Raw genomic sequence first — 26,156 nt, 5'->3', positions numbered from 1 at the left:
TTTAAACAAGGGGGTATTTTAACAACAATTAAACAGATATAGCAGGTTTAATAATTCATTGTTTAGCTGTTAAAATTTGATACACTTTATATTTCCTCTCAAGTTTATTTACAGTAAATCACCTGAAAATTCGAATGCAACAAAAAACATTTAACAGGTAAAAACCAGCTGTCAAGATGAAAATGGTCGTCCATCAAATAACACTTTCTCTGCATTCTCATCTTCTACTCAAAATCATACAGATTTGGCAAAGACACCTCTGGAGGGACGATTCTGTTCTTTGTCATGACTTCATACACACATTCGTTGGGGACACTTCTTGCTCTTCTTCTGCTTCTGGTCCATTGTTTCAACTGCAGGGAGTGAAATGTCATCATAGTGATCATCTGTATAGCATGAAGGTGTGCGTGGATTTTGGAAAATTACAATCTGTATAGATCCCATTTGAAGATCCCACCAGCAAAGATGAAAACCTATTTCCTTTATGGTGTAATGTTTTACGGTCAAGACGAAAATAAATCACCAGATCAGTGGGAATTTATATAAAAATAAATTAAATTTAACTGAAGACATTGTTGGAAAAAACTGCAAACTGGAGTACAATAAGTTTGAACACATGCACACAGTGGTTTTAGTGACCTGAAGATCCCAACAGTGAAAACCGGATGTCTTCAGCAGCAGTGTAAAAGACTGCTAAATTGTGTTGACGCACAACAAATCAATCTCTGCAGATGACTGTAACAGTTTGCAGAGCTTTAGTTTGAAGATTGAAACCAGAATAACCAAGCTCGATCCAGCACAGAGTTTTCTTTAGAGGTCTGAACTCACCTTCAGAATCAGCAGGACGAAGAGGATGGTGGCAAATATGCTGATGGCACAGGTGGCAACGGTGACTAACACCAGAGTTAGACTTTTCTCATTGACGTGGGAATGAGGCTCCTCTTTTGGACTGGAACTCGGTGCTTCTCCTGTGTGAAATGAAGAATAGGCAAAAAAAATGGATTACAGCAAACGAAATGTCTCCATGGAAATGTGGCAAATTCAACATGGAGAGAGCCCATGTGGCACAGCTTCAACTATATTTCATAGCTTCTGATTTTGGAAAATGAAACTGAATTCTACATGAGCCTGAAGGACAGGTCATTGTTTCTATACTCCTCCTAAATAATAAACTTTATTCATGTCGCCCCTTTCGAATCCTAGTTACAAGGAGCTTTCCAAGTTAAAAAGGAAAATGTGAATATCACACAGCATTCGAGCACTGATACAGAAAGAAATGACTACAGATGAGAAAAGATCAAATGAAACATCATAAAATATAGTTATGAAGTAAGAAATATAGGTGAAAGCACATCTGTGAAAATGAGTCTTGAAACGAGATTTAAAAGAAGAGAAGGAGCTTGCAACACGTCTCCGAGAGCCCTGACAGGACAGCGGCACATAAGGTGTCTAAAGATCTTAAATGTACTTAGGTGCAAGTCCAGAAAAAACTCTTAAAAACAATTCTAAAATGTATTTGTGAGAGAGTCACAATCTCTCTTTGAGCATTTTGAGATTGTGAGATTGGACGTTTTTTGACGTTTTCACCAATCTCCCCAGGAACGGATAAAAAAAGAAATGGGATACATTTAAGGAGGTGAAAACCATGAGTGTGTGAAATTTGGTGCAGTTTGATTGAATTCAAGGAAACTGTTTGGGCTTTGGCGGAGGTATGAGGTCTTGTGAGTGCCATTCTCGTTTGTATAAAATCTTAGCCAGTAACTCATAACTATAGTCATCAAAATGATATATGGGCCACACTGTGAGACAATACCTCCATGAGCTGATCAAGTTAAAACGCACCTGATATAATAAGTATGTAGACGGTGCATATAACATTAGTGTCGGCAGTTCTTTTGTAGCCACATCTGTAGATGCCAGAGTCCTCGGCGACCAGATTGCTGATGGTGATGGTGTGGTTCCTCAGAGATCCATTTTTCTCAACCCTCTCTAAGTATCTGTTTCGTGGGGAGACTTTTTCATATCCCGAGGCATTGTAATAGTACAACACCTCCTCCTGCGGATTTAAACCATGATACAGATACATCCCCACCAAGCCGTAGATGCTGCTGAGACATTTTGCAAAGGAGCACTCCAAGGTGACCTTCTCTCCGGGCTTGCCCCACACTACAACGTCCCCTGTGATAAAAACAAAAAGACAAACAGTGTGATCACAGGGTTTAATGACAAACCACAAGACATAGACATCTGTATTATTTTAATACTGACTGGATAACTGGATATTTCTGAATGTTATGTAATTGGAGTGTAATTGTGACTTCTTTTTATTGATGAAAAGTACTACAATATACAATATATATGTAATATATGTGTATTGTTTATTAGACTTAGTTTTCATACTGCACCTTTTTTCAACTGTATTTTGTACTTTTGCATCTCTGTACTTCTCTGCTGATGTGACTAGCACTTATCTAAACTTCACAAAAAATCGATAGCAAAATGATGAATTAACTAACAAGTCAATTCAGTTCAGTTTAAAGGGCCAAATCATAACATAATAAGGTCAAGACCTTAAAAAATATCTATTTTATCAACCCCACTACTGTGCGATGTTCTAATTGCGATGGTACATAGCTAAAGTGCTGTATAAACATTGTATCATAATCATTATCATGATTATACAGTCAATGTTGTTGCAGACAGGCTTGAGCTGCAGAAGAATCTTCCCTCTCACGTTAAGAAAAGTGAATGGACTCACCTGTGTTTGCAGAAATACAGAGGAACACTATAAACCAGCTGAGCAGCATCATGTTGCAGAAGTGGAAGCGAATCTCTGTTTCTCATATGTATATATATACACAGCGACAGCAGTGCTTCCTGTGCTGTGTGATGTGGTGTGATGGCGTGCAGCCTGTGAGAATGAAATCATTCCATTTCACTCTTCTTTCACTCATGGCGCCGAAACAGAGATGTGACCTTCAACTTGTGAGACAGGCAAGAAGGTTATGATGCTGAAAACTAAATGATAAATACATTTGTGGTTGGAGGAAAATGTAAACGCTAAAGTATCCCTAACTCGTTAGGGTTCAAACTCTCCTGTTTACACTTTATATATTCTGTTAGAATATTATGGCTTTTTTTTTCTATTACCTTGTGTTTAAGTTGCATACTGATATATCTCATTTTTTACTCACCTCTTTACTGCTGCAACATAAAATGTCCCTGTATTGGGACTAATAATTAATTATCTTAAAAACTTGTGTCATGGGTTTAAGAGGATAGATTTACAATCAATCACCTCAGTTTAAATAAATGTTCGCGTAAAGTCACCTTTGTTGTAGATCTGGACCCAAATGCGGACATACGCAAAAAAAAGGGAAATGCTGGGGACAATATCTCATCAGAATATGAACTAGTAAACAATCAGATGGAAGGTCATCCAGAAACTGAAACTCAAAACAGAGAGGAGAGACTGAACAGAATAACAAACAAAGAAAGAACTAAAACAAAGAACTAAAACAAAGAACTAAAAAAAAAATCTCATTCAAAAAGCCCAAACACAAGTAGGTTCTGACTCTATAACATAAATCAAAAGTCCAAATAAAAAAGGTCTCAAACATTCACAACCGGGGCAGAGTCCTGTCACTAACTACATCATTGTCTTCTCTTTATCTCATTGTACGTTGTATATACAGCAGAACAATAAGGTGAAAACAGACTCTATTCAAAGTGTGGTTAAATAAAAGTAAAAGCAAAGATAAATCCCTGTGATGTTTGATGACCTGTGTAAAACAACGTCACCTTAAATCTTAAGTCCTGCACTCTCTCTTAAACACTCTCCATGACTCTTGATGATATGTTCACATGTTGAAGTTCATAACTGCTTTAAAGCAGGGTCACTACTGCTAGAGGTTGCCACTGAAATGACTTATCAAACTTATTCCAAAATAAAATCTACCCTGCTATAAATACGTTTTCGTGGGGTTCACCTTTGCTCGCAAGGCCTAACAACATGTTGTAATGCGATTTTTCCAGCAGATGGCAGACTTGAGTGAGATTTAAACGATGCCTTATCTAAAATGATGTGAGATCAAAATATATCATTTTATTTACTGAAATTAAATGGAGATCAAAGAAAGATGAAAGAAGATCAATCTGAAATTTCTTTGAAAAGATTTAAAGCCAAGTAAAAAGTATCACAACAACCTGATACTATTGATTACACACAGTTTGTTTTAAGAACTGTGAAAATGCCACCTTTTCTCGATGAGACAGATTTTCTGTAAAGACAAAGCAAAGAGAAAGGAGGAACAAGGATGATAGTCACAATCTGTCCAACAGCAGAATGAGGAAGTAAAAAGATCTGCATGATAGCACATGGTTCATCTATCAAACCAGCTCATCAGGAAGGAGAAAAGTTGAAAAACAGGATGCCACAAACTGAGGGACGAGCAGTGATCCTTAACCAACAGTTTTTACATGTGGGTAGAGCAATCTCAGACAGCCTTCATGTTTCCTGTTTGTTTACCTGAACTTAACTAACTGAAATCTAATCTACATGATCCTGCGGCAGAAATAACAAAAACATCACCCTCGCATTTTTCCATTCAGTGTTTATTTTGATCACATTAACAGATCACAGCTCCTACAGTTCATGTTAATCACAACAAAAAGTACACAGTCCTATGACAGCTTTCATTTTTACCCTGACACGCAATCTGCATCCACACAGCATGGCAATTTGATTACAGACAAAAACATTACAGTATATACAAAACAGTTCTCGCAGGCTCATGTTATGGTTTTCAAATTGCCAGAACATAAAAGTTGAAGAGATATCCAAAGTTCATACAGATCCTGTTTTTCTCTCCTACAAGTTAATGATTGACCCAAAGCATCAAGATAAGTCACAGGTTGTTTTAGTACACACCTAGAATACGGCTTCCTTGTGCCCTGCTACACCTTAGGCCAAAATTATTCACAAAATCCTTAAGATATGGACGACCTGATCTGCCGTCAGATAGAGATAATAATGAAAGTGAAGACTTGTCTGAGAGGGTGAAGCTAAGCTGCCAATTACTGCCACATGTCGAATGAGCACACATCGCAGTTCATCAAAAACAAACACAGCATTTAATATCCCGCATTAGCCAGTGAGATCATGTGACACTCTTGGAAGTACAACCGGTACTTTCTCAGTGGCTAGAATGAGGATATGAAATTTGCAAGTGTTGAATTTTCTCAGTAACATTCGATTAAAATCCAACAGACCAAAGACCTCAACACTTGTAATACATTTCTATATACAGGTATATGCTACATATTTAAAAAAAAATCTTAATCTTAAAATAGGTCATTTAAGAGTAATAGTTTCTTGTGATTCTTCATTTTGAGTCTGTCCTGCCTCGTGCATAATAATGATTGCTGAAGCTTTGGTTTGATATTATCAGCAGGATTGCGGTTTCAGACATGAACTAACAAGTCCTAACATTCTCCTGAAACTTTCCACAGGGGCTGCATGCAACAACGCAAATATCTTAGTCATTTGCCCCTGACATTTTTTCCAGAACCTTTCCGTGCTAGCTGGAAGGATTTACTGGTAATTTACTGGTTGATGACGTTCCGTACATGCGACGGACGCAAAACTGAAAAAAAAAAAAGATATATAAAATATTTCAGGGTGAAGAAGAAGACACAGCTTTTGGTCATAAGAGTCGATGCCAGGGTTAGGGTTAGGTTATGTCCTGCACATTATCCTGTTCTGGTAAATGCTTCTGACTCTCCTACTGCGTTCTTCATATGTGAAATACAAATTCATTTGCTGAAGTTCATGTCTGAAAACAGCTTTACTAACACAGTGTTATTTTTTTGTGTGATTTGTGAGATTTGCTGTCGGTGAGAAAGAAATACGGTGCATGTGTAAAATAAAAGCAAAAGTCAAAATCTGTTCAACCACAACAGCAAGCTGCATTAGTTTCATTTTGACATAACACACACGCACGTCTCTTTATACTTGTTAGGACACTCACTGACATAATGCATTCCCTAGACCCTTATCCATCACAACTAGATGCTTTAACCTAAACCTAATTCCAACCCTAACCCTAAAACCAAATCTTAACCCTCAAACAGCCCATTGAATTTGTGAGGACCAGCCAAAATGTCCTCACAATGATGGTATTGAACCAAAATTGGCCCTCACACCTATAGATACACATGTGCACGCCCGCGCACAAATACACACAAACAGGTTACACAGAGAGGCCAACATCATTGAATATATACTGAAAATTGTTCAATTCAATTTGGTTCTTCAGAAAAGCTTAACTAATTCACATGTTTACTATTTGTAAGTAACCAAACACTTGGCACTTCAGGGGCCATTAACATCTCGGCTAGGGCCTGTGCCTCCCCCTGGCCCAGCTCCCTGGCTCCGCCCCTGGGTGAAACAAATTCATTCGTTTACTGGAAGTGCTGCAATTACCTCACACATGGGAGCTCCTGTCGTCTTTATTACGCAGACCTATAAAAGATTGAAAGTCAAAGCGTGAATTAGAGCTTAAGGAATGCATGTGAAAACAGTTTTGAAACAAAGCTGGATCAAAATACAGACGTACCCTCCTCCTCCTCCTCCTCGCTTGAATTGCTTGTCAAATGGCCATCTGGAAAAAATAAAATGTCACAGATTATTACAATGTCTGGTCATTCAAATACGTCTGATAAGTAACTGAACCCAGGTTTCTACTACCCCGAACACAGTTTGATGCCCAGTTATTAAAGACAGTGGTTCTCAACCTTTTTGAGGTATAACCAGTCTGATGAGCAGTATAATAAGAGAGAGCTGTTCAACCTGTCCGTACATACTCTCTTTATAATGACAGGCTTTTCTTTTTTGTCCCGCCACTCACTGTTGTTGGCTCGGTGGACTGGTTGGGTCGCTGGTGGCTCTGCACTGCGACTGAGTGCGTAAATGAAGCTCCCGACCAACCAAGTAGGAAAATGGGTTTCTTTGCATCACAGTCTGCCACGCGATATTTCGTAACTTTATGATTCAAATGTGCTGAACTTTGAAGTGTTTACTCCTGAGCAAATGAGCAATGCAAATCATTAAGCAGACAGATGGTGTGCTGACAGACCGTCTCTGAGTGTGGCCAGTGACAAACCTGTGAGTATGACTTCCAAAGAAGTGTCTGATTTCATGTCGTTTCAAAATATGTCGCTGAGGAAGCGATTGACTCACATGTTCACTAAATTCACCACAAACAAAAAGAAGCTTTGTTTTAATGGCGATGGAAGGACCTCAATCTTAGTTAGTTTTAACTCAGATAAATCATCAAACATCAACCATTGATCTTTTAACCTGACAGTATTATGGCCTCTTATAGAGAATAAAGTCAGTTTTAAAAGAATAAAATCATAATTTTACTTGAATAAAGTCATAATATTATGATATTAAAGTCATGATATAATGTGAATAAAGTCATAATATAAAAAGAATAAAGTCATAATAGCCTGATAATAAAATTATAATATTATGATAATACAAACATAATATGAAAATAATATTCAGTTTGGAGAACACTGTTTAATAATGTCAATGTTTACAGTTGCTACACTGCTTGTTCCCTCTTAACAACACATTTGAACAGTTTTTCACCATGTTGCTTTAAGACTGAACAACATGGCCACCTGCCAGACATTCTTCAGGTTTGTCTACCTTCTGGTTTCTCCCTCTTATTTTTGTCTCCTTTTGTTTTGTCTGCCGTTTCCTTTTAGCTCCTTATTGTGCACAGAAACACAGTTATGAACTCTGATGCAACTAGGCTCGTATTCAAGTATCAGATTAAATACTTCAAGCATCTGTAGAGAATCGTATTTCGGTTTCATGTGTGCCGAGTGCATGGAAGTGACAATAGATGTGATTCTTATTTCTATGATGTGTAACTACACTAATGTTTAGTGGTTATTTGAGTTTTAAGCCTGTTGTTGTGTGGTAGAAACACCTTCAACCAGCAAAAACTGTAGATTTAAATTGCACTTACATGTGTAAAGTCATTACCCAAAAAGATTGGAATAAAGACTCAAAAGCGTGCTCGTGAAGGTACTCACTCTGACGTCGCCGTCGATAAAGGAGCAAAATCATCAATCCAATGATCAGCGATCCGATCACCACCACAGGGGCGACGATTTTCGAGGTTGAATCAGACTTTTCCCCTCCTTGGCCTGCACGAACTAATACATAAAGTCAAATGTCAAGTTGGCATGTACTGGTGGGAATTTCCCACTGACACTATTTACTTTCACTTTTATCCCAGAGGGGTCTGCATAGTTTGGACATGAGCTCAGATTAAAATATCAAATCCCTTGTGCACAAAAGGGAAGTGTGACAAGCAGCATCTGCATTACACAGAACTGACCAGCTGACAATAAATGAAGCCTAGAGTCTGCCACTCAGTCCAACTCAAATCGGCACATTTTTGGACTGTGGGATGAAGCCACAGAACACCCACACAGACACAGGGAGAACATGCCAAACCAGGAATCTTCCATCAAACGTGCTAATCCCTGCACCCCCGTGCTGCTCCCAATTGAACCAATTGATGAATTCTTCCACAAGTGGGACTGAATAGTCCATTAAACAACATTAAGACTTGCCCAATCAAGGAGTGTCCTTTCTTTATGAGGTGCATTTTTGTGAAGTTTTGATGATGATGAGATTTAGAGACATGTTGCAGCCTATCTGTTCGGTGAAGAGCGTTTGAAAAACAGCACAATATGAGTTGGCTGCAGTTATGGATAAAATAAACAGATTCCAGCTAAGAGGAGAAAGAACATGGTTTGGCAGGGCACTTAAATCTGCAACAGTTCTACTTTCCTTTTTGTGGTTCAATGTTTATCTGTGTCAGTTTCCTGGTCTATCAGCTCCTTTTTGGTTTCTGTTGGGAAACTGAGCCTATGTGGGACTCTATGACCTCCCACTCACTATTAGAGGTGGCTTGGGTTTCAAGTTCCTGTCAGTTGTGCAATCCTAAACAATGCCATGCTTATGTAATAGTGATAGCATCCGTGTCGCTTCAAACTTCAGTTAAAGCGCGACCTTAGGTGCTACTATGGCTGAAATGACTTCCGTGTGCAGTGCTAAACGGTTCTAAACGGTGTGTGTGGTGTGCGGCGTGTGGCGTGTGGTGCTGGAAGACACCTACCGTCTGGTCTTGGTTCGTCTTCTATTACAAATACGGTCTCCTCCTCTATGCCGCCACTGGCATTGACCACCACGCAGGTATACTTGGAGAAGATGGATCCTCGCAGCAGAGTCAGCTTGCTGGAGAGGTGAAACAGACCATTCGGGCCTTGCTCCGCCTTCATCTCAGAGCTTTTGGTCCACTCCGTGTCGTGCTCAACGATCCAGTGAATCGCACCTTTTGGGTAGCCACCGTCCGAGTCACATATCAGGGCAACATCTGTGTTTTGGGGAATCGTCTCAGGGACGGAGCGTATAATTGGTTTACTGTATTTGGCTGCAAAGAACAAAAAAACAGTAGACGATCTGGGTTACAACAGCAGGGACTATTTGTCACAGTGAAAGTGAAAATAAGAAAATACACAGGAGAGCCAACTGATACTTAGTGAAAGGAAATACCAGGAAAGTCCCTCAAACTCCAAACAATCAAACTATCAAGACCTCAATTAAATCTTTCAACAAGTCAATTGTCTATGTGACAAATTGATGTTCACAGAAAAACAAAACTACTTTACACAGGGTTAAGCTTTGAAATGAGTTTGATGCCTCTGTCTCACCTGTGACTTTGAGGTTGGTGGTCCATTCAGCATCGCCGTTGTTTATTTTCAGCCAGCATTTGTAAACTCCAGCATGTGCCACTGTAGTGTTGGTGATGAGAAGGGACACGTTCATGTTCTTCTTGTTCCAGGACGGCTCAGCAAACATGTAGCCTGGCTGCGATTTTGTTTTTCCATCGTTAAAAACCAGTAAGGGCTTCTTATCCCCCTCTTTTGTCCAAGAGACGATTTCGATTTCTGTGTCCGCTGCCATTACTGTGGGTTGGACGACACACTCCAGCAGTGACTGCTGGCCATGCTTGCCGAAGCTTTCACGGCATTGCACGGTTGCAAAAACTGAAGAAGAAAAAGGGGCGAAATGGCAGATTACATCAGCACCAAGTAGCAATTCACATTTGAAATGCACAGATAATGGTAAAACTTACCTTTATTTGCACCGACACATGTCGCAGTGAAAATAAAGAAGAGGGTACCAATGAGGGCCATGTTCAGTTACCTGCAATGACAGTTTAAATAAACAATTTTTATTCAAATGTAAAACTCATGTACACATTTAAAAACACAGGGATCTGTTTTTGTGAATCAAAGTGCACATGTTTTGTTTTTTTCTGGGCAGCGTCTCCACAAAGTCTTACCACTAATATTGCACATGATTCTACTCAATACAATAATAATAAATATTAGAGCTTATTACTTCTGTCTCTGACTCATCTACCTAATATTTCCAGAAATCTCTGTCTGCCTGTATGTGTCTCACATATCTCGAGATCCGCTCATCTTATCAGCTTCAATTTGCTACAAACAACTACAAAGCAGGATTTGTGGTTAGCGAGGTAACTTCAGGTTTAATGGTGGTTCAGTTCTTAGCGGGTTACTTCGCCATGGTAATGTAGTGGAAAATTCAACTGACCAGTGTCTAAGGTATTGGAAATCCCCCTGACCAGGTGTCTCACTGCTGTGATACTGTCTACCTGACAGGATGGAACCCTTATTTGGTGGTGTCTCACTGCTATGACCTTGATCAACAGGGTGCATGCCCTTATTTGGTGATGTTTTTCTTCCAACTGCTACAGCGGACGGACAGACACAGATGATCCCATGTCTTACATGTCTTTTTTCATATTATGTTTTATGAAACGCCTCTTTGTATAAGTTCTGGCTTTTGTGAACTTGCGGCCAGTTCCATTTTGAGCACCCGTGCTTGTTGTGTAACCTCTGCAGAGCTTACTATTATAAAGACTCAAAGGCAACTCCAGTCTGAGAATTTCATTATTTCAAATCTCAAGATGAATTTCCATCACAGTAACTAATGCTGCATCTCTAACCTGCTGCAGAGGAGGTTAACTTGCTCAGAACCTGTCAATGACCCGAACAATCGTCAAGTCATCAAGAGTCACAGATAATTCTCTGAGAAATTAACAAAGAAACGTCTCATCTCACAATATTAAAGAACAACAAAATTCCTGGATCCAGATCCGTATCAAAATTGTATTATTCTTCCCTGATCCAGCCCACATCCATCCAATAAGTTTCATGGTAAGTCTATTTACTTATATTTGTACTGTACTGTGCTTTGCGCTGTGGGTATTCCTGCAGGATTGTGTTACAGCAGGAATCCACATGCTGCAGGACGAGATGTGGCGAAGCATGTCCCTGAACAACTAGTGACTTATCATCAGCCACAGTCTTTACACTTTTGCATTTTGATTTTCCAGCTGAACTGGTCACCGATGCATCAACACAAAGAGGTCAGGAAATTTCCCAAAGGGATTAGTGTTTATTGGTAATATTGGAAATTCCAAAATTCCAAAGACCGGTTCTCATGCAAGCTACAATCTAAACAATCAGTCTGAGGGTATTTTTGTTGCTCTAACACACACAAGTGCTCAAACACTGGATTTCTTGGACGCAGAGGTGACACATCTGCGCTTCTTGTATCGTGCCAAGATTGAATATATGAATGGTCCAATGGGGCAGCTGGGCCATGGTTAAACATGGCCCAGCTGGTTCGGGCTGTGCTGTGTGTTCACTCCATTTCTGGATCCTATTAGAGAAGGAATGTTCTTTGGATCTCTCTTTCACAATCGTTTTTGATTTTAGCATCTGCTGGACCAATGAGCTGTGCTGTGGGAGAGAGTTGACGTGTTACTGCTTCAGACTATAATACCTCAAACTCCATGTTCATGTCTGAAAACAGCTGATAGGCTCCAGTAAATGGACTGAATCCTAACTCCAGCCTCGACACTCCCTGCATCCATCAGTTCAACCCCTGCCTACACGTCCTCCCGCTTCATTCCAAGTGACATTAACATCAAACATTAACAGCGAGGAAACAAATGTCAGACTTGCACTTGCTCTTCAATTTTTAACAAGTATTAATACGTTGCTGGGGAATATGCTGTGTATAGAATGCAAAGACTTCTGCTGCAATATCAGCAAAACAAACTAGTTATTATTTCAGGACACGCAGACTCCCTGTCGCCCAAACTGCCTCAATCATTTGCATGTTAAACTTGAACGTGATCTATTTATACTTTGTGAAAGTCACCTAATGAAAAAGCTTACTTCCTTGATCATTAAGAAAGTTAAATGTTAATCATTGTTTGTGCTGACCAGAAAGTGAAAGGCTCTTCCAAATTGTAAGAGCCTTTCACAGACATATCGGCTTTCAGGTTTGCCGATGTGCGACCATTTGAAAACTTCTATTTTACTTAATAAACAATTCAGAAAAGATGTGCTTCAATGTTAAGAATTGTATGTAAATTGATTTAGATATTCATCATGATAAATTGTCACATTAATACTTCTTTCAAGTTTAAAGGCGGATCTTTGCTCCTGAGTGAAGGTTGTGGTTTCTTCTTTATAGGTAGAGAAGGACAAACACTTGTTAAACAACAGTAATGCTTTTTGCCCAGCCCTAACTTAAATCACTGTCGCATTGAATTTTCCTCCAAATATTTAGGTGTTTTTGGGTCATTTTTTAAACTGGATGTAAGGAGTCAGAGATTATTCATTTCATTTTACTTTATTTTAACCAGATACGTCCACTGTGCTTGCACAATAAGCCATATATAAAAATATATATATCATGAACCTTTGTTATATTGCTATTGATGAACTTTTTTATTGTCTGTAAGTAACTTCAACCACATCACTGCAAGATTCCCTTTAAGTCGGCAGTGCACATGCAGCGTGTGTCCCGACAAGTGGTCTATGGGTTATGGTTAGCAAATATATCACACATCAATACAATAATAATATAAAGACAAACTCACAGTGCGCGCCCCGCCACAGTCAGGAACACTTCTGCTGCTGTACCAGACACTGACTGACCGAACTCTGCGGTGTGACATGTTACGTGTACGTTTACTTTCACTTTCGTTATGAGTAAGAGGAGGAGGCTGCGATTATATCAACTGAAGTCAAGTCACAATAAGGGTCATGCTCCACTGTGGCACTGTAGAGTACATATTTAACAATGTTCACAAATATTGCTTTTTTAGCACTTTTGTTTTTCACGGGATGTTAAATAGTGTACGAATAGATTTTTGTTCGCCAAACTGCTAAGACCTGAGCGATGTAGATATGATCCCTGTCACTGAAGTATTAAATACAACCCCACCACTTTTCCCGGTTGTTTTTTTGGGATATGTCATGAAATGGTTTGATCCCAATTTAGGATGAAAATAGACATTTTGGGGTAGTGGGCTTCCACTCATCCTGGTTAATACTGTCTGGTACCACATTTGTGTTACATCTAGATTAGTGTTGGAGACCGCATCCCCTCATGCACCTGTGTGAACACAGTGACCCTTTTCTTTCCCTTTACCCCCGTCCTGATGATAAACTTATCAAGCCTGACACATGCCCCTCACCCAGGCACCACCCTCCTGCCTCCGGTGAATGTAGATTACAATGTCTGTACAATTTGGATACAGGGTGATGACCAACCCTGTACAACTGCTCCCCTAAGTTTATAAAGTCTGTTGTTATTACCCAGACTGAGTTTACACATGTGCCCGATCACACTGTTTGTTTGTGAGTATGTGTGTGTGTGTGTGTGTGTGTGTGTGTGTGTGTGTGTGTGTGTGTGTGTGTGTGTGTGTGTGAGAGAGAGAGGAAAAGAGCGAGCGAGCGGCTGATGAATGCGCTGCTCTGAAGAAAGATTGAACTCCTTAATAAAAGAATCGATCATTATGTGAGATGAGTGTTCTGGGATCATAGAATAAGATTCATAATTCTTTAATATAATCAACCGCTCATAATGATAAATCTGACCCTGGACAAACGTGACACTGGAAGTTTCCACAGTAGAATTTAGGAGGAGGCGGAGCGAGATTTGGTTTTCCAATTCTGGTTTCTCTCTACCCTCTTCTTATCTTCTTCCGACAATGATTCACGGAAAACCCCGTCAATGATCGTTAAGTCTTTCATTTACCAGCTCTGCTCCAAGTAAAACCATGTACATGCACCACCACTATGGACTGTCACTTAACACGTCCCGACTGGGCAATATTCACTGTAGTATAGTCATTTGTAAAATATTTCTGTGCAATATAAACCGTTATGTGCAATCCATTTGCTGTACATATTCTGACACATAATATATTTCTATTTCTTGATATTCCTTCACCCAAGTACTGCATGCTACTTATGTGATGTCTTCTGCTGCTGTAACATTGCAAATTTCCCCATTGCGAGACTAATAAAGGACCTCTTATCTAAAGCGGCCAAATATATTGACATGCAGAGCGTGAATGCGTGGTGCACGGATCATCATTATCGATAATACTCGATAACGTGAGCTCGCACATCGTTAAAAGAACAATTAAGATATTATCGTTGACTTTATATATCGCACACCCCTACTCCAGACTGGACTCTGGTTGATATAACACTATAAAAACATGCTGTAATCCTTCCTCCTGTTTATACTGGTCATTACAAGAGTCCTCTCCAAAAGACATGATGGCCCACATTGTTTTATACAGCACTGTAGCTGATATGACACTTTCCCAGTGTGATTTAGTCAAAACAAGTCCTCCGAAGTGCAATCATTGAGGCTCTATGTGTACTCATGCAAATATTCAGATAACGCACGAGTAAAACACATGGTCAAGATTGATTTTTATTGTTAATTTCCACTTGTGCGATTTCTCAAATTCAAATTTCTGCAGTGACTTACATCGAGCAACAGGAATTGGTAGGATGCAAACAGACGTGTCTTGCATTGTCACACACATTAAAAAATAGTAGACACCACGGGAAATACAGTTCATGTACCTGAAATGTGGGTTTTTTTTGTTGCACGACAGCTGGCTGACACAGCAGTCACTCACACACACACACACACACACACAGGTTGACTCGACAAGAGAGAAGCAAGGAGGCGTTTGAATTTTGGTTTGAGTGATGCGACATGAAATCTACAAAAAGACTATTCTGTATTCTTTCAGGGTCGTTGGCAAATGTAAAAGGGGGTAAAACATAGAAAAGAAAGGCCGAGCTGTCATAAGGTCACTTGTCAAATCTAGGATGGGTTAACCAGAAACACCCAAGTGTCACGATCCACAACATTCCATTGACTCGCGATGGAAAAGACAAGGTCATGGTGATACTGGCAGGATGCTGTATGAGGAAACCCAGTCTTGTTTGATGTTTGTAGCCTAACAAACAAACAGGCACACTTTATGTGAGAGTCAATTTCACCTATAAAAACACGGGGCACCCAAAACCGGCACTGGGGTTCCAATAGTCTAAGGTTAGTGAGTGACTACTATATAAAAAAGGCTTATTCCAATTCAGTTACCTGACGTGGGACCTACAGTTCTCATCTGAAGACAAATGTTTGCATCCTTCAGATCACAATGACAGTAATTTATGTTGCTCATATTTGGCTCCTATGTGGATATTAATACTATAATCAGTAGAAAGATTCCAACTTCATGCAACAACAATACAACAACTATTACACAAAGAAACCACGAACAAACAGGTTGAATTATATGGAAAAAAAAATCTTCACAGTTATGTTTCATCTCACATTCATACATCACAGACCAGATGTGCATGCACAATGGGTCAAAACTGAACACAGTGCAAAAGTGACAGCTTTATCTTTGCTTGTGTTCTAGAAACTGCTTGTATCATCACCTACAGCTTGTGCTGTTGCAATAAAATTAAGGGAAGGGGGGTTTAGCACTGGTTGATATGAGAGATGTGAACCTTCTACCCTTTCTGTCAGGTGTAATGCATTAGAGGGACAAAAGGCAGACGCTGAACCATATACATAGAAATACATAAAGTGCTTCTGTCAAAAATAAACAAACAATAAAAACAGTACAAAACGGTTTCCAAAAAAGAGGTATCAAAACAATGCACTTGAGGATGTGGAGGGCACTGGTGCCTCTTGGGACATTAGGATTTCCTGTGGCACAGACAGATGAGCTGGGGTTCCAATGTTTGAAAAAAAAAAAAAAAAAAAAAAAAATTTTGTAAAAAAGAAAAAGGATGAGTTCAGAGACACGTGGAGGTAAAGAGGGGCAGTTGTTGGGCATTCAACCCAGGATGAGGCTGGACTTGCCCCCGGGGGGATTCCTGCGGCCGGACCCTAATCCTGCAGTGGGCTCCTCAGCTGCTGGGGCCTCCTCGTGATGTTCTGGAGCCGCTTCAGGTTCAGCTGCGAAGTTGTCTGAACACGGGCAGAGCGACCACAGGCATTTGTTGACAAACACAAGAGAACGGTTTGCCTGGGATGTGCCATTTTACCTTCAGTCTTTCACCACTAACTCCTGTACTGTATGCAGCTATTAAATGCGTATTAAATACCCTTTGTCAACATTCTCTTTCTAAAACAGAAACATTAAAAAGTCTGGCTCTGCTTTCAACCGTCTCATGAATTAACTTGACTGGATACCTTGATATAGACGGCAAAATGACGAGAGGTGTACATTTGTCAACCGGCTGTTTTAAAATTACTAGGAACTTTAAGAGTTAAACAATATTAACTTCTTTAATTAAGTCACAAATCAAAATCAATACAACCTAAATAAAATGTATTGTAATAACAAAATAACCATTTTCTGACTTATTAAAGTGAAGAAAATGTGTTTATGTGGCTAAGTGTGTTATATAGTGATGTTATGACATATCACTAATCTGTTCTGTTTTATATATTGGATCACAGGCTCAGAGTCTATTGGGTGAGGGCTCTTCTTATCTAATCAAGTTTGGAGAATAAAGTTGTAAAATTACGAGATAAAGGAATAATAATACAAGAAAAAAGTCGTACATTTATGAGAAAAAAGTCAAAATTTTAGGCTACGTGTAATTTTAGAGGGGGCATATCAGATGATCAGCTGGTCGCCTGCATTAATATTAGCAGTGTGGAACATCTGGTTAAGTTATACTTTAGTATAGATTTCACTAACAATAAAGTCAAGAATACTTTGGCTCATCAACTCATATGATCAGGACTTTGAAAAGATTGTGAAAGAAACTGTGTCTATGCGGAAGAAGGAACCGCACAGACCTGGAGGAAGTTGTGTCTTTGGTGGATGAGGAAATGATCAACTGAAATCTGCTTACTATTCAACGGCTTACTTGCTAAAGACTGTTTTTTGTTTCTTTATTCACGTAATATTATGACTTTTTTCTCATTAAATTACAACTTCATTCTCGTACGACTTTCTTCTCCATCTCTTAATCTTCCTATGGCCTTGATACTCCATCATACCCTCTGCAGGTGTTGCACACATTAAGTTAAAAGAAAACTAGTGTGCATCAATCTGTCAGCAGGTAGACTGCAGGCAGACACAGCAGCTATCGATCCCTGCATCTGTTTAACTGGGGTGAAAGGAGCAGAATCAACAGGTGCTTACCATGATCACGCACAGAAATTTCTCCTTCCTAAAAAACAAGGAGAAAAGAAAGTGTTTCATCAGCTTTCATAGGAAATTCTGCATTGTCACAAGTCTACATGAAAAAGAAATACATGTACTGAATGAAAAAGTATCAGTAGTTATAACCTTTGTGAGACATTAGGAATAAGAGAAGCTGTATCACTTCATTTAATTTTCAGTTGCTTCCCTTTATGCTTCCCTCAGCTTCTGCTTAATATCGGTCTACAACTCATGATCTTACTGTGGTGGGGGGGGCGTCTGCTGAGCTGTTGGTTCCGTTGTTCCCTCCTCTCCTCAGGGGAGCTGACGGCTCCCCACACAGCACCCCTTTGGGCTTTCCTCCTGAAGAACAAGGAGACAGAATGGATCAGATAGATGCGGCTTCAGATTTTTCCAAAGAGACAAATAACATGGTGATGTACAGTCTGTCAGATAATGACAACATCGTCACAACTAGGGATGCACCGCTCCAATAACTATATCGGATATTCAATAGCTGGATCGGGCATCAGCAACAACAGGGCAGAACTACTTATCTATTCAATTCAATTCTATGCAAACATCTCTGTCTTTGTACTGCATTGTGTGTCAGTAGACCCCCCCCCCCCCCCCCACACACACATACACACACACACACACATACAGGTTAACAAGCAAAACTTCAACCTGGAGCAGTGTGAAAATCTAAGAAGACAGTCAACCAAGCCAGTCTCTGACACTCAAAAGGACCATCTGTCGTTGTTACCACCAGTAAATGGGGAGAATCACTAGCAAGGCATTAGATTGAAGCAGGAGCAGTCCAGCACAGGCAGTTATAAATGCTCAACAAACCTGTATAATCTCCTGTGGTTACTATTAGCAACAACTCTTAACCTAATTCATACTGAATTTAATTACTTTTGGGTTGTGGGTGAAGAAAACTTTAAAGCATCATTTGTGTACCATGGTCCATTTCAATGTAAATAGTAAATATAGCACTTTTCTAGTCTTGATGACCACTCAAAGCACTTTACAGAGCAGTTTGCCATCCACACATTCACACAGTGCATCTACGTGAAGTACTTTCTCCATCACACGCCACAAAGTCACTGCCGGCAGAGCTATCAGGGGCCATTGAGCTTTCAGAGTTTTGCCCAAGGACATTTCAGCACACGGAATGGGGTAGACTGGAATCGAGCCGCCAGCCCTCTGGTTAGTGGACAACCCGCTCCACCTCCGGAGCCCTAGCCACCCCCTTTCTTCAGTTCGGCAAAATTGTACGTCTGCTTAGATCGTAGGGCAACTGAACACTGACTGCAAATTTAATTCCTCACCACACTACCTTTCTTCATAACGCTCCACCAATCATAACCATCTGTAACATCGTGGGCAAGGTGCATCGCACAATGTTCCTGATCTTGGCCTTAGAAAAACAAAAGGTGAATCTCATTTTACAATAGCACAAAGGGGTCAGACACAGGGACAACAGTTTGGAGGCATTTCACCATTGCTACAACAAGAAGTTCAGAGTTTAGAGTATCAGCACAGTTAACAAAAGGCTGCCTTGCTTGTGCTGTTCAGAGTCCTCAATTCCCTATCGTCTCTTTCATCGAAGCTTGACCACATGATGATCCGAGATGAAATGTCAACTAAACAGATGGTAGTATTTATTGTGGCTATGGGAAAATCTCTGTTGATACTATCACCCAGATAAAAGGCCCAAATTCATGACTCAAGTAATAGAGTTAATAATGACACAAGAGGAGGGAATAAATATTATAGCTGGAGACTATAATCTATTACCAAATACATTTACAACCATATTTATAATAGATTATAATCGATGATCAACTAAAATAATGTTCAAAACTCATTTAACTTTTGACAGGCGAAATAGAAAGATGACATATACATGTATTTACAAAACAAAACCCGATGATGGAGGGCAAAACACAAATAAAGCTTGAGAACACTAAAGAGGAGAAAAGGTAAAGCTTGCATAACCAAATTAAAAGATGACACTACTAAAATCATAATTGAGAAAAAGGAGATTAGCTATGCATTCTGCTTAAAAACTACGACAAAGTTAACAGAAAGTCGAAGTTTATAAAAGTTCTTAATAATAATATGGAAGTAAGTAAATGTCACTCTCTACAGAGTAGATCAGCCGTATGAGGAGGACTGGAAGTGTACTTAAGGAAAGTCATTTAACAACTAACTCTAGATACTATGGAGAATTTGCATCGGTTTTATTCAAGATTATTTATTTCTCCAAATGAATGCATCAGTAAAGTCAGGTTGCTGGATGAAATGCAGTGAGATAAATGGCAAACCATTCCCACTTTCTTCTTTTGCCCCATTTTAAAATCTTTTAGCATTCAGTCACAGTGAGTATTTTGGGTATTATTAATATGTAAAAAACTATGAGTCCTGTGTACATTATACTTGGAAAATACCACCACAGCTAAGGCGGGAAACGGTTCACTATCCATCCAACAGTTCAGACGTGGGACATTTCACACTTAAACACCAAATCTCGTCTGTCATGATGTTAGCAATGGAAGACGAGAGGCCATTCAGATCCTTCAGGGGGGAAAAATGAAAGTTGCAGCCTCCTGACATTACTGCCGGAGATGATGACGCACATAAACATGGACTTTGTGTGTTGTCACTCCCACACATAACTGGTATCCTATTGTTTTCTTGTGAGACCAGATGTTGGAAGCTTCACTTTCACACTGAAGGTCCTTCTTATAATAACTCTATTTACAAAAAATGTTTCCCCCCTATGAATCATTTTGATTTTGTTTTCAATCCCTTTATCCACAGGCTCATTGTCCCTACATGGACATGAGTGGGACACTTGTTCTATGACATTTTATAGAATTTGAAATAGTTTGTAGTAGGCTCTTTTGAACCATGTCTGAAAGTGATTGGGTTAGCCTGCTACGTTTGCGTGCTGCAGTGTAGTCAAATTTTGTCAAAGAAGTCCAACAAGATTATTTACCCAATGCATTTACCCTCTCGTCATCTCCTAATTATACCATCATTTTAAAGTTTTCCCAGCCTCTCTGTTACTACCATGCCAGTGCAGCTGTCTGAGTATAAACTGTGCATGACAGAGGACAACACAGCCATTCACTGAGTCTCTCTGTGAAGCTGAGCCGAGAAGCTGAGGTCAGATCAGAGAAAAACACTCAGTAATCATGAGAAAACTGCTTAGAAAAGATGTATGCCTTTCGGGGACAAATGCCAGTCTGGCGAAACTTTAAACAAGGATCTATAATACTGTCAGGATAAAGCTCATCGAAATCAACCAGTGAGAGAAGTAAAAGGAGGAACTGGGAAGTGAGGCTTGACTGAATTAAACCACTGTACAAAACAATGTCTTTCATTGAATGTGGGAAGTAAAAGGAGGAGGAAGGAAATGTGATAAGAAAACATATTAAAGCTTTGCCAAACATTCAGCGGGTGTTAGTGACTGATAAGACCACCTTCCTTATTTGGAGAGAAAGGTAAACTTGCGTTTTCAAAATCAGCTTAAGCTGCCAAAACATCTCCAACTTTGACACGTGCTGTGGAGGTTTCCGTTACGACAAGATCTGTGGATTTCCCACAGAGTTCCCCACATGACACAGACTTAAAAGCTGCATTTGTTTTTTGATTTTTTGATGCCCACCATTATGCTGTCATGTTCTGTGGTCAGTGAACACAAATAACCACTTCAGAATTACACTGTGGTGATGATAATGGAGGCATTTGCTTGTTTTAGATTGTCGTATTAGTTCTCCAAATAATCAGACATCAAGTGCCCAGTGCAGACCATGAAATCCAGTGTGTTTACAATAGAAAGCCAGTCAAAAAGTCTTGCATACTTGTTAAATTAAATTTGTTGCCTGAAGATCATCCAGGAACATCACTGGAGTTGAGTTTACTTAGTGCTGGCCGGTTTCATATTGTGATTCCACCGTCAAAAAAAAAAAAAGTGGCGGCACTCTACAGGCCAAAAATAATATATTCTTATCAAATTCACCCATATTTGATAAGTAACATTATCTATTTTAGATGGGATGGTGTACTACCTTGCCAAAATAACCATTGATTTTATTGTATTAATGTTTCATTGTATCTAAAAGCTACCTGGCTTCACCTACACTGAGAACTATAAAATGCACCACAGGCTCGAAATAAGTACAAGAGACATCTCTTAAAATAGATGTTTTCAGCTTAAAAGGGGTTTGTCTTTGTTTGTCTGCGTGTGTGGTAAACAATGCTTCAAGATACTGGGAACCACTGCTCTAGATAAAGCTTACCAATTTAATTCATGACAAACATTATATCTTCTATTATATTTCATTTTGCTATGCATGTTTCTACATTCAAATATGTTCTAGTGTTTAATTGAATTGTGATGAATGTATCACAGGTACTGATCTTAGAATATACTCTTTTAATTCCATAATTAACTCTGTGATCTAACAAGGACATGAGGCCACTCATGAATATTTCAGATTCCCACATGGTGAGAAGAATACTGATTAGTAGAGAAACAACAATGTTTGCATTTCTTATGACTGAAAGAGAAACAATGAATCATTAGGGCACCTCAACCTGTTCTGTGATGCTGAGCAGTAACCGCTGCAGAAAGAACATTTTACTTTTGTGCATTTTATTTGTGGAATCAGCTGTCTGAGGTTTTGAGAAGCCTGGGAATGCAGAGAGCATTAAGGCAAAAACCCGTCACATGTTATCATTGATTTAATGCCACTCATGTCACACCATCTGCCAATATACGTTGGATATGCACAGCTGAGACAAATATTTTTGCAGATGAGGCAGAATGTACCTGGTGGGTTGTTCCTTCGATTAGCATAGGGGTCCTCTGGCTCATCGAAAACACTGGAAGCCATCTTGTTTTTTCGGACGGGAGGTTTCTCCTCATCTGGACCAAGCGAAAAGTTGGAGCCGCCACCCGGTGGGCGCAGAACCCTGAAAAGAGAGAGATGGTCAACACCGTTACTGAAAGCTGGAGCTCAGTGGCTGGTTCTTCTCCCCACTCTAAAATAAACACGGACAAGGAATGTATAGAATTAATCAATGAGAAATGATTCACCATCTACACTTGTGCCAATAAAGATCAACAGTTTATTTTATTTGAAGACATTTAACATGTTTGCTACTCTGTGCTTCTGCAACCAAACAAAGTGGTTGTACAGTATCTTTGCACCGTCTGGTCAGATTCAGGTTCCCAATCGCCACCTGGTGGCTGGCTACAGTATAGGTCATAAATCCCATCTCTTCCATGTTAATGGTCTCTTGTGGTTCCAAGAATCTGTAAGAGTAGAACAGGAGGTGGAGCCTTCAGCTACCAGGCTCCTCTCCTGTGGAACCAGATCCCACTCTGGGTTCTGGAGGCAGAAACCATCTCTACATTTAAGTTTAAAATTAAAATGTTCCTTTTCGATACAGCCTAAAGTTAGTGCTGGATCAGGTGAGTCCTGAACCATCCCTTGGTTATGCTGCTATAGGTCTAGACTGCTGGGGCCACTCCCATCATGCACTGAGCACTTCTCCCCTTCTTTCTGTCTCTCTGCCCCCCCACAGTCATTTATTTATTTTACTACATCTCACTAACTATGTGTTTTTTTCTCTCCCATAGTCTCTCTCTCTCTCTCTTTGCAGTTATCTCTGACTCCAGAGCTGCAGGATGACAATTATTATTATTATTATTATTCATAATTGTTTTTGCTATCATTAATAACATCTTTACACTCTTATTGTTTTCATTTTAACTAGTAAGAGTTGAAGTCTGACGCTGTTCCTGGCCTACCTCTCCTCCCCCTATCTCTCCTCTTTTCCACCCATCTCTCCCCTCCTCCCCATTTTTCCCTGCTCACCCCAACCGGTCGAGGCAGATGTTGCCCACGTTGAGTCTGGTTCCAGAGGTTTCTTCCAGTTAATGGGGGACTTTTTTCTCTCCACAGTCACCAAAGTGCTGCTCATTGTGGGAACTGTTGGGTTCCTCTATAATTGTTAGGGTCTTGGCCTTTTTTGTAAAGTGCCTTGAGATAATGTATGTTATGATTTGGCGTAAACTCTGCTCCAAATGTGAAAGACGGCAGCGTTCATATCCGAGATATTAAAGCTTAATTTCAGGATAGTGCGATTAAGTGGAAAGGCTTTGTCCACCGTTATACACAATATATGTTGTTGGTCAAACCCATTTGTATCAACAATGCGATACAGTTCAACAACACTATTAACTACAGTCTGCAGAGTGACATTCTTAAGAGTAGGATTTATTGAAGGGCTGATTTTAGGGTTTTTAACAACTAAACTGAGGACTAAAATCCTGCCATGTACCAATATCTATTATGCATTTTTCTCTGAAATACAGTTATAACTACATTGTGCTTACACACTGCAGTAAATGTATTAGTCTAATGTACATTTGTGTTTTTTCTCACATTGTCATCGTTGAGCTATGCTTTCATAAATCTCTCGTTTGGTTTAGAATTATGAATTTTAAATATTAACTATTTTATAATTGGAATGTAACTGGAAGATAAGTGGACTACTTCCTCTGCACCTCCTTGCTGAAAACCATGAATTAGGGCTGGGCAATAAAACAATAATTGCAATATTATTTTCATCAATGGCAATAGGAAAAAGGTTGAATACATATTGATTGATTGACGATGAGGAGGTTTAACACATAACTGATCCACCTCAGATTTGAGTCTTACAACTTTTCAAAGAAATAATGGGATAATAATCAATATCGATTTGATCTTGCTCTGATCATATATGGCCCATCGTGGATAGAGCCCGGGCTGATGTCAGGTGTGGTCAGCTGGAACAGGGCCTCGCCTCAGTGGGTGCACATGCAGGGCAGACTGGAGGATGTCTGACTGGAGCTACCTCACTGATCATGCTGATGATCAGACAAACCACAGGGGCCTCGCCCATCTGTCCTTTCCTTTTCTTACGATAGACACAATCCCCTCGCTGAGGAAACACACGACAAACGCACGCTAGAGTGAGAGGCCCGCGTAGTTAACGCTGGGCACAGAGCAGCCTGGTGTGCACCTGCTAGCTCTGCAGCATCTCCACAAAAAGGGAGTGTGCTATCTTGCTAGCTAACGTTCATGATGGTACGTTCTAACGGACAAAAACGTGAAGGTGTGGTACCGAGATTTATCCTGGAATTATCCACCAGTGATCATTTAATCCCACATCGAAGATCTAATCACAGCCAGCGACTATAACAAGCATGTCTTAAATTGCACGCTGCGCTGTGTGTGGTAACAGCAGAGGATGCAGGACTTGTGGGATGGATGGATGGATGGTGGCTAGCAGCTGGAATGGAACCGTCCGGACGACGCCTTTTACCTGGAACTGCTTTTGGAGCCGGGCTCCATCCCTTGAAAGTTCGTGGTGGTCGTCATGTCTGCACAAGAAGAGGCGAAGTGTTAATTTTAAAAAGAAGTCACGGTATATGGCACTATCATTAGCAGGTCCTTTATCATTGTCTACCCGGGCCGGTGGTTCTCAGTAGTCAACCTGCCTCCTCCAGCCTGACGACACCAGACCGTCCTAGAAGACGCTGCACTTCCGCTCCGCTCCGCTCTTCAAAATAACACACATTAACCTCACGAGTGCAGGTTATTTAGTTCCGTGAGAAGCTGAAATTGAGTCACATCTAAATACTGATTTTATATCTACGCGTTTCATGGCGGAGTGTTTGTGGATTTTGACCCTTTACTGAAACAAAAGCGACACACATGGGTTTTAATTTGAAGAGGAGAAGTCTGTACTTCCGTTTACTCCATCCGCTTCAAGTGTGGCAGCAGTGCGGACTGTGGTTTCTACACCCAAGCACCGCCCACAAGTGGACAGCTTCTCCTGTGATTGGATCCTGGCACAGCGATCAAGCCTGTGATTGGTTTGAGTGTTTACATGAACCGCACACACTGTAATGCAAGTTTGACTCTTAAATCCACCATCGGTTTTCATCAGGTGCTAAAAATCTATTCTATATTTTTATGTGTTTATATATATATATATATATAAATAAGTAAAAGGGTCAAATCAAGTCAATTGACAAACCAGTTTTGAAGAGGTTAACTAGAAGTATATCTTCTTTACAAACTTAAGATGTAACAAGTTATTGTAGTAATTCAACTTTCAAACATAGCTGTGGCTTTCCTATTATCGGGATTATGTCAAATAATCCATTGGGCACACATGGCTTGATGATAATTATAACCGTGCACCCTCTTCTCCACAATGCTGACACTGTAAAACACCCGTCTTGTTGTCCAAGGCACAAGGAGTGCTGACTTACATAGTTAGATTATCAGAGTTTTAAAACAATTCCTGCTCAAATAAAGGCTGTGCTGTTATTCAAGGACAATCGTTTCTTTATTTTTAAATATATTCAAAGAAACGCATGTCAAAGTAAAAATACATTTAAAT

General features: G+C 39.9%; 3 protein-coding genes across 6 annotated transcripts; all 3 read right to left on the bottom strand.

Moving 5' to 3' along the window:
* Positions 1 to 224: 224 nt before the first annotated feature.
* On the bottom strand, positions 225 to 2,819 carry LOC117767052. The gene is made up of 4 exons (XM_034594909.1): positions 2,759 to 2,819; positions 1,843 to 2,178; positions 829 to 968; positions 225 to 353 (listed from the first exon to the last, which is right to left on the bottom strand). The coding sequence occupies exons 1-4, from the start codon at positions 2,808 to 2,810 to the stop codon at positions 225 to 227; spliced, it is 657 nt and encodes a 218-aa protein (XP_034450800.1). The 5' UTR covers positions 2,811 to 2,819.
* Positions 2,820 to 5,751: 2,932 nt separating this feature from the next.
* Positions 5,752 to 13,134, bottom strand: zgc:174863 (uncharacterized protein LOC100136852 homolog). 3 transcript variants are annotated; one of them, XM_034612693.1, is made up of 7 exons: positions 13,074 to 13,134; positions 10,224 to 10,294; positions 9,799 to 10,134; positions 9,204 to 9,518; positions 8,110 to 8,223; positions 6,618 to 6,662; positions 5,752 to 6,523 (listed from the first exon to the last, which is right to left on the bottom strand). In XM_034612693.1, the coding sequence occupies exons 2-7, from the start codon at positions 10,282 to 10,284 to the stop codon at positions 6,486 to 6,488; spliced, it is 909 nt and encodes a 302-aa protein (XP_034468584.1). In that variant the 5' UTR covers positions 10,285 to 10,294; positions 13,074 to 13,134; the 3' UTR covers positions 5,752 to 6,485. The 3 variants fall into 3 exon arrangements, 2 of the variants coding, with proteins under 2 accessions (XP_034468584.1, XP_034468663.1); XM_034612772.1 differs by having other exon boundaries at positions 8,110 to 8,227; positions 9,214 to 9,518; XR_004616683.1 differs by lacking the exon at positions 5,752 to 6,523 and having other exon boundaries at positions 6,617 to 6,662; positions 8,110 to 8,220; positions 9,200 to 9,518.
* A 1,774-nt stretch (positions 13,135 to 14,908) lies between these two features.
* Positions 14,909 to 25,403, bottom strand: jpt1a (Jupiter microtubule associated homolog 1a). Of its 2 annotated transcripts, XM_034612940.1 has the most exons (6): positions 25,215 to 25,396; positions 25,071 to 25,128; positions 22,525 to 22,667; positions 17,941 to 18,041; positions 17,679 to 17,706; positions 14,909 to 16,489 (listed from the first exon to the last, which is right to left on the bottom strand). In XM_034612940.1, the coding sequence occupies exons 2-6, from the start codon at positions 25,124 to 25,126 to the stop codon at positions 16,356 to 16,358; spliced, it is 462 nt and encodes a 153-aa protein (XP_034468831.1). In that variant the 5' UTR covers positions 25,127 to 25,128; positions 25,215 to 25,396; the 3' UTR covers positions 14,909 to 16,355. The 2 variants fall into 2 exon arrangements, with proteins under 2 accessions (XP_034468831.1, XP_034468917.1); XM_034613026.1 differs by lacking the exon at positions 14,909 to 16,489 and adding an exon at positions 17,574 to 17,619 and having other exon boundaries at positions 17,660 to 17,706; positions 25,071 to 25,403.
* Between the last annotated feature and the right edge of the window lie 753 nt (positions 25,404 to 26,156).

This window comes from Hippoglossus hippoglossus, chromosome 1 (assembly GCF_009819705.1).
Source record: "Hippoglossus hippoglossus isolate fHipHip1 chromosome 1, fHipHip1.pri, whole genome shotgun sequence".
NCBI lineage: Eukaryota > Metazoa > Chordata > Actinopteri > Pleuronectiformes > Pleuronectidae > Hippoglossus > Hippoglossus hippoglossus.
Note: the sequence above shows the minus strand (reverse complement) of the source record. Positions and strands in the feature narration are given on the sequence as shown.

Coding starts and splice junctions, on each gene's coding strand:
- zgc:174863 (XM_034612693.1), bottom strand. CDS start 10,284: ATGGCCCTCATTGGTACCCTCTTCTTTATTTTCACTGCGACATGTGTC. Junction 8,224..9,203: donor AGACGAACCAAGACCAGACG/GTAGGTGTCTTC, acceptor TAGTTCGTGCAG/GCCAAGGAGGGGAAAAGTCT. Junction 6,663..8,109: donor TTATCGACGGCGACGTCAGA/GTGAGTACCTTC, acceptor TATTTTTTCCAG/ATGGCCATTTGACAAGCAAT.
- LOC117767052 (XM_034594909.1), bottom strand. CDS start 2,810: ATGATGCTGCTCAGCTGGTTTATAGTGTTCCTCTGTATTTCTGCAAAC. Junction 969..1,842: donor CTACATACTTATTATATCAG/GTGCGTTTTAAC, acceptor CATTTCACACAG/GAGAAGCACCGAGTTCCAGT. Junction 354..828: donor TCGTCCTGCTGATTCTGAAG/GTGAGTTCAGAC, acceptor CACTCCCTGCAG/TTGAAACAATGGACCAGAAG.
- jpt1a (XM_034612940.1), bottom strand. CDS start 25,126: ATGACGACCACCACGAACTTTCAAGGGATGGAGCCCGGCTCCAAAAGC. Junction 22,668..25,070: donor GGCTCCAAAAGCAGTTCCAG/GTAAAAGGCGTC, acceptor CTCTCTTTTCAG/GGTTCTGCGCCCACCGGGTG. Junction 16,490..17,678: donor AATTTCTGTGCGTGATCATG/GTAAGCACCTGT, acceptor GCCCGTGTTCAG/ACAACTTCGCAGCTGAACCT.